The sequence below is a fragment of the Rhagoletis zephyria genome, unplaced genomic scaffold, assembly GCF_001687245.7.
Source record: "Rhagoletis zephyria isolate East Lansing unplaced genomic scaffold, Rhagoletis_zephyria_1.1 Rzeph_scaffold_00524, whole genome shotgun sequence".
NCBI classification, from domain to species: Eukaryota; Metazoa; Arthropoda; class Insecta; order Diptera; family Tephritidae; genus Rhagoletis; species Rhagoletis zephyria.
In genome coordinates, this window is record NW_016157608.1 from 6428 (window position 1) to 14091 (window position 7664).

Here is a 7664-nt window from a genome sequence, read left to right on the forward strand (position 1 = left end):
TCGTTCGTCTGTGTAAATTGAGTTAGCGGTTCACAGCTGACAACAACAATTGCATACACAAAAATCGTCGTGTAAATGATGATGAGCGTTTATACACGGAAACTTTTGTCGACGCGATTTTTCACATTCCCTTTTGGTGTTGCTCATTTCATTTACACACGGCGATTTTTGTTGCCGTAACTCGACGTTTGTTGGAGAGAGCGCGACGAGGAAAGGAGAGGGGCACCGAGTTGCTCGTGCTCGGGCAACACGCTTTGTGCTCTCGTTCTTCTCAATATCGTTAAGTTGGCTGGAAATTAGTTTGACGTTTCTCTTCATTTCTTTTCTTCATTGATTTCATCTTCAATCAATATAAAGCGTGGAATTTAACCATTACAAAAGTTAAATGAAAATATTTTTATGCTATCTTTTACGTAAATTAACATATGCATATACATATGTATATCACTAATATTTCAGTAAAGATGGAATACCACCAAAAAGTCGATTTACTGAAAAATGTTTTTGAGTGCGTTGCGGAAGCCGTAGAAATGGATTCGGAAGATAGCGATAAGGCTGACGCCCTAACAGGTTCTATATAGGATTTTAGTCATTAAATTAATTACTAAATGGTAAGTTCTTTTGCAGGACTAGTTGGTATGTGCCAAAAAATAATATCTACGCCAGTACCAAGGAAACGAAAGGCGATGTGGGTAAAGGTATGGAGGGAAAAAAAAGCTGAGAATGGGTCTTTCGTATTTTTAACAAAAGATCTATTGCTCCATGACAAAGAGGGCTACAAAAACTATTTGCGGATGACCGAATCGCAGTTTAATCTTCTGCTTTCATACATAGAGCAAGATTTGGTGAAGCAGGATACTCAAATGAGAGATGCAATTACGCCTGCAGAAAAGCTGTGTTTGACGTTGCGATTTCTTGCCACTGGTAAGCTGTAATAGGGCATCATGATCCCTTAGTATGTATGTATTTAATAACCATATAAGCGAATCACTTTTACAGGAGAAACATATCAAAGCTTAAGCTTTCATTCGAAATTGTCAAAATCGGCAATAAGTGGCATAATCCCGGTAGTGTGTGACTCTATTTGGCGTAGACTAAAAGGCTTACATATGAAGGTATCAATTTTAAATAAATATTTTGGCATGTAGCGCAGTATCAATTGTTGTATACTTAGTTTCCCAACAGTCCTTCTGAATGGGAGTCGATAGCGTACGAATTTGCTATTAAATGGCAATTCCCAAATTGCATCGGTGCTTTAGATGGCAAGCACATCACCTTCCGACCGCGTCGCAAAGATGGAGCATTCTACCATAATTATAAAGGAACGAACAGCATTGTTTTATTAGCGCTCGTCGATGTGAACTGTAAATTCATTTTTGTCGACATCGGATGCAATGGATGCAATAACGATGCGGGCGTATTTTTGCAAAGCAAGCTCTCCACATTTTTACGTGAAGAAAGAGGAATACCCAAGAATGCTACCATCGGTAACAACCGGAGTCTTCCGTTCGTTGTTGTTAGCGATGATGCTTTTCCCACGCAGAAGCACTTAATGAAGCCGTACCCTTATCACTCTAACTGCCGTGATAAGCAAGTTTTCAATTCCCGACTTTCACGCGCCAGGCATGTTGTTGAGCACGCGTTTGGCATTTTGGCTAACAGATTTCGCATCTTTCTCGCTCCGATGAATTTGAAAGTCGAAACAGTAGAAAATGTTACCTTCGCATGCTGCGTTCTACACAATTTTTTAACTTCAAATAGTACATTGTCTAATGTAAATAATGGTAGAGCCGAGAGAGTTACTGCAGCTTCAAGTCAATACAATCCGCGAAGGGGAGAAGCAGAAGCTATTCGGCAGGAGTTCATGGCATATTTTAACAATGAAGGCAGGCTAAATTGGTCACAAAATGTATAAACAAATTTTACAAAGAAAAAATCTTGAGTTCCTTTGAATTAGAGTTATTAAAATTATCGTCATAAAAGAACTTGATAACTTACGGATTTTTTCTTGGATATAAAGGCATGATATTTTATAAATACATTAATACGTTAAGATTTTTATGAAAGCCTTTTGTATGTATTTTTACCCAAGTGCCTATAATTTTCACATTTATGTATTATTCAATTTAGATAAGGTGTCTTAATGTATTTATAAAATATCATGCCTTTACATCCAAGAAAAAATCCGTAAGTTGTCGATAAATCAATGTGTAGCTCCTAATCCATTAATCCGGTTCGAATATGTTTTTGACTTGGATGATGGAAAATTTAATGAACTTCATTTATGTAAAAGAAAAATTTCAGATTGGCCAACTATGTCCAAAAATTTGTACTTGAGTGAAACTTGTATTTTTATTAATAAAACAGAATTATTAAAGTAACAGAAATTTCATCTATATGTACACCCCTGGTCATAGTAATAGGTACACGATATTTTTACGAGTTTTGACAATTTTGGTTGTTTATTGTTTATTAACTTTTTATAAAAGTCTAACTCAGATAATCAGTACAATGGCTGGCGATGGCCGTATCGTCACTTTTACTGCCGATGACAATATTCAGCATAGGCCGAAAGATAATTCTTATATAAATCTGATTGGCAGTCTTACAGTTTTAAATGTCAATGCAAAAATTTGTACTGTGGATTAACCGCATACATATAATCATAAACAAACTAATAGATATGGGAAATTTTGTCCAGTTTTGACTATTTTTATTTGGCAATAAAAGCTAAAAATCCACGCCTAACCTCGGTTATTATCAAATTCGCACTGCAAATTTGCATACCAAAAATGATTCTTGAAAATCTTATAAAAAAATTTGCAGTTTTCAAGACACTTGGTTGAAATTTTCTTATTTTCGTACAGTTTCAAATTTTGGGTGGTCTTTGTAAAATAATGAGCGATACTTTTATATTAAAAATATACGATATTAAAAAAAGCCAAATAAAAATAGTCAAAATGTCCCATACCTATTATTTTGTTGATGAGTGTACATACGTGGTTTAACTTAAACAAAAGTTCCTTTTTTTAGCAGATGCTATTATAATAAGTCACAATTATTCACAATCTGTATCGTCAAAAAGTCCTTCCATGGCATTTTGCAACAGATCAGAAGATTTCGATGTTGATGTTGACGATGTGCAGTTTTTCGATCTTTGCACCAACTGCCGCATAAGGCACTGAACTTCCCATGCAGCATCGTTTTGTTGTTCTGGCTTTATGTCATCAATTTGAGCTGATACCAGACTGCCTAGCCATGCCTTTCAGATATTTTGCCTTTAAACGAGGACAAATCCTTTTGCAATTGGCAAAATACATTATCTTTCTAAAATGGAGATGAGTCAAAAGTTATAAATCATTAAAATTTAAATGAACAATAAACATACATAGATATACTGCATACATACCTTTGCTCGTTTTCTCCGCGGCTCCACGATCAGGTTGTAGTCATCAGTGGTCTGACTATCGTTATGTGAACTGCACTCCGGGCTCTGCGGTGGAGAGTCCACATCCTTATAAATTAAATAATTTTATTTAGAAAATTATGGACGAATTCGCGAGTAAATTTACCTCGTAATTACTTTTTCCTTCCCTAATTTTGGTGTGGGATTCAAGGAATTGCAGCTGTGAAAAGCACCATAATTTTGGCGTGGATACGTCACATATACCGGAGCCACTTTTCTTAGATGCCTGCACCTCTCGTACATCCCTTAAAAACTGCGTTCTTAAATTCTTCCATTTTTTCTTTACTTCAGCCACATTCATTTCACCCATCTCCAACTGCATTTCATCACAAATTTTGTTGAACGCTTGGGCCTTCATATCGCGGTTTAAATAATCCGCCGATCTAATATTGTATATGCAATCATTTTGCTGAACTAAATTTATTAGTTTTTCCACTTGTGAATGACTCCATTTGCATTTTCCCGACATATTTTCTGTTTTAAGTACTTCAATTTGTGTTAAAATTTTCAATCGCAAAAGAATTGCGAAAACAAAATGAAAGGGAATGTGAAAAATCGAGGCGACAAGAGTTTTCGTGTATAAACGCAGTCTTTTGAGTAGGAATTTTCGATATCGATCGATTATTCTGAATATAAATATTTCATGGCACGACAATCGACTTTTTGAATCGATATTCCAAGGTCAATATATCGTAGACATCGATACTTTACCCGCAATATTGATATTTAAATTGAAATTAATTTTTGATCCACAAAAAATGTATGGGAAAATACTAAAGTAGGTTTAATCACAAGTAGGAATTTTCGATATTTAAGAAAATATCGATATCATGAATCGATTTAATTCATTGCATATAAAATATTGCATGGCGATATATCGCGCTGAATAATATCGATGTCGGAAAAATTGATGTTGAAAATCCCCTTCGAAATTGAATAGAACATTTTCTGAGGATTAAAACCGCATGCCGGTCGACTCAAATGGTTTGTCAAACTTAAGAGCTAAATAGATCACACAAGCTGCTGATTAAACCTACTTTAGTATTTTCCCGTACACTTTTTGAAGATGAAAAATAAAATTCAACTTATATATCGATATTGCGGGTAAAGTATCGATATCTCCAATATATCGATCTTAGAATATCGATTCAAAAAATCTATTATCGTCCCATGAAATATCGATATTGAGAATAATCGATACGATATCGAACATTCCTACTTGTGAGTAGTATCGTCAAGCCGTGGGTAATAGCGCAATTTATTGGTGCTAGTTCCATAACGCCAGCGCCACCTGTGCGTCAGCGCACTAATTCAGTGCGATATCGCAGTGAACTAAATTGAACACGGCGCCATCTGAGCGTCACCACAGTACCCGTCATCATACAGGGTAGTACACCATACAGTGGTGTCATGTCTATTATCTATATATTATTCTGAAACAAGGCGCTTATTCCCAGCGATCTACAAATCGTAAAGAGACATATTATATATCAAATTAAAGTGCCCGATCTGAAACTTTGCACAAACTTTTCAGATTTAAGATTCATTGAACCATTTTGGAAATATTTGCGTCGAAATATTTTAAAATGTTTACATTGAGCAAAGCATTGCTACGTTCATTTCGAGAGGCAGCGCCTCAGCGGGACATATGAGAAAGGAAAATTGTTCCATTTATTCGCTTTCGTCTCTGCTTTTGTTTCATATCGATCAAAGCAATGCTACGTTCGTGCGCATGTAGGCAGCGCTGCAGCGGAAGATCTGCAAAGATAATGTTCCCTTCGTCTCTGTACATACACAAAATTGTTGCATATACATACATTCATTCATACACATTTGTTAAGGCACAAGTGCCAAACTATCAACAACAATATTGCTTCGTTCGTGTTCATATACGCAGCGCTACAGCGGGACATAGAATGAAAAATTGTTCCATTTATTCGCTTTCGTCTCTGTTTTTGTTTCATGTCGAGCAAAGCATTGCTATGTTCATATGCATGTAGGCAGCGATACAGCCGAAGATCTGAAAAAAAGATGATGCTTTTGGCTTTGTACATACACCCATATGTGCATCTTTCATGGTTTCTTTTAACGTTTTTTTTTTCTAACGAGAAATATGGATCTATATTACAAACATATACATGTCTTTCTCCCTTTTCTATAAGTTTTGATTGAAAGGTAGTAAAGAAATTCCAACGATAGGAATAACAGTGGCTCTAAAACTGCAAATGGGCACAAACATACATAAGTACTTTACGTTACAGTTATTTGCGAGCTCTGGTATGTATGTATGTACATATGTGTCAAGGCAAAAATGCGAAAACTATCGGCAACAATATTTGTTTTGTTCTGTTCGTGCTATTTGCAACAAGCAATTTTAGAAATTTTGATTTTCCAAACCATAAAAGATACAATAAACGTTTATAAAATGTCAGGTGAAAGGTGTATAAGGCGAAAGCGAAGTTTAGCAAGTCGAAGAGAAGAGGTGACTTTTATTTAAAAAAATGGAACTTTAGGGCTAATGTATTTGTGTACATACATATATGTTTGTATGTATGTATATATATTCACGTTCTGATGCAGAGCCGCAGGCACGTATCTTCTATGGCAAGTTCTTTCAAAGCAGCCTTAAACCCTGTAGTTCTTCCGGAATATAGTTCACTTGGGGGCTTAACAAGTACATGCTTGCAGTGCAAAGCAAACCATTTCAGCATTGAAAAGGAAAGTCTATACCTTTTATTGTTTCATAACTTATAGTCTTAACACGTATTTGAAATTGCTACATTTAGGTAAGAAATGGCTTTACGACATGTTGTCACGCTGGAAAAGTCAAATTTCCAGCATTACGTGTACCTGAGTTTTTAAAATCTGTGTTTGAAAACGATTTGAGCTCTTGGCGCCGACATTACTTGGAGCACATACGGCAACTAAACAGTTCGTTTGCTTTTGCATCATTCGAAGCGAAAATTGCAGAGCCAACAGGACGTGGACCATATTGCTTCCGAATACATGGATCCATATATCATAGGGTGGGTCCATTGCATGCAGATAATCCCGCCGAATCATCCTACGCTCAGCTGTATATTCTTGACACGGATCAAGCAATTGATATTAGGGCGCAACACAACTCAAGTTGCGACAAGTCTTTACTGAAAGAAATTCATGAAATGCTTTCGAACATTAACCCCTTGGCCCGTGAGTATAAGCATATGGCGCAGGTAGAACGTGAAGAAGAGCAGAGAGCAAGAGAAGAAAATCCAGGACGGCATCAGGTTAGCATGCTACTTTTTAACAGCGTTAGTGACCGACGTTATAACTTGCCAAACTGCTCCGAAATTGCGGCGTTTTTTACAACGGAAGATGGTGAGCCACCTGCAACTTATCATTTGTGTCAACGCTACACAGATTATGTGATCCTTTAGTTTATCCCCTTTTGTTTCCATATGGCGAGCCTGGATATGATGAAACTCTCCTGCATGAACAAGATCAACGAACGGAGCATAGATTTAAATTAACACAACTGCAGTTTGTTTCTTATCGCATGGCGATTAGAGAAGGTTTTAGTTTGCTTCGTGTCTCAGGTAAACTTTGGCAACAGTATTTGGTTGACCAATACGTCAGAATTGAAGGAGCACGTCTGGCCTTTCTGTGCANGTCAACGAACGGAGCATTGATTTAAATTAACACAACTGCAGTTTGTTTCTTATCGCATGGCGATTAGAGAAGGTTTTAGTTTGCTTCGAGTCTCAGGTAAACTTTGGCAACAGTATTTGGTTGACCAATACGTCAGAATTGAAGGAGCACGTCTGGCCTTTCTGTGCACCCATCAGAAAGAACTACGTGTTGAAACATATGCTGGTTTGCATGATTATTTAATACGTAGATCCAATATTGAAAATGTGCGTCCTGGCCGTATAGTTGTTCTGCCTTCAAGTTTTGTTGGCTCCCCTCGCAACATGAACATGAATTACCAAGATGCCATGGCTATTGTGAGAAAACATGGAAAACCGTCTCTTTTCATAACGTTCACATGTAATCCCAAATGGCCAGAAGTCGTTCAAAATATAGAAAGATACCAAGGATCGGAAATGCGTCCAGAGCTGATAGCCCGTGTTTTTAAACAGAAACTCAAAGAGCTTATGAAAGATATTTCACAAAAGCATGTGTTTGGGAAAGTAAAATACTACCTATATATCATTGA

At 36.7% G+C, this 7664-nt stretch overlaps 1 protein-coding gene across 3 annotated transcripts; it reads left to right on the plus strand.

Moving 5' to 3' along the window:
* The first annotated feature begins 7 nt into the window (after positions 1-7).
* LOC108360141 (uncharacterized) lies at positions 8-2363 on the plus strand. Of its 3 annotated transcripts, none has more exons than XM_017612329.1 (5): positions 8-380; positions 460-570; positions 628-924; positions 1000-1115; positions 1175-2363. In XM_017612329.1, exons 2-5 carry the CDS (start codon positions 465-467, stop codon positions 1913-1915), a joined length of 1260 nt encoding a protein of 419 aa, XP_017467818.1. In that variant the 5' UTR covers positions 8-380; positions 460-464; the 3' UTR covers positions 1916-2363. The 3 variants fall into 3 exon arrangements, with proteins under 3 accessions (XP_017467818.1, XP_017467819.1, XP_017467817.1); XM_017612330.1 differs by having other exon boundaries at positions 465-570; XM_017612328.1 differs by having other exon boundaries at positions 8-570.
* Positions 2364-7664: the final 5301 nt, after the last annotated feature.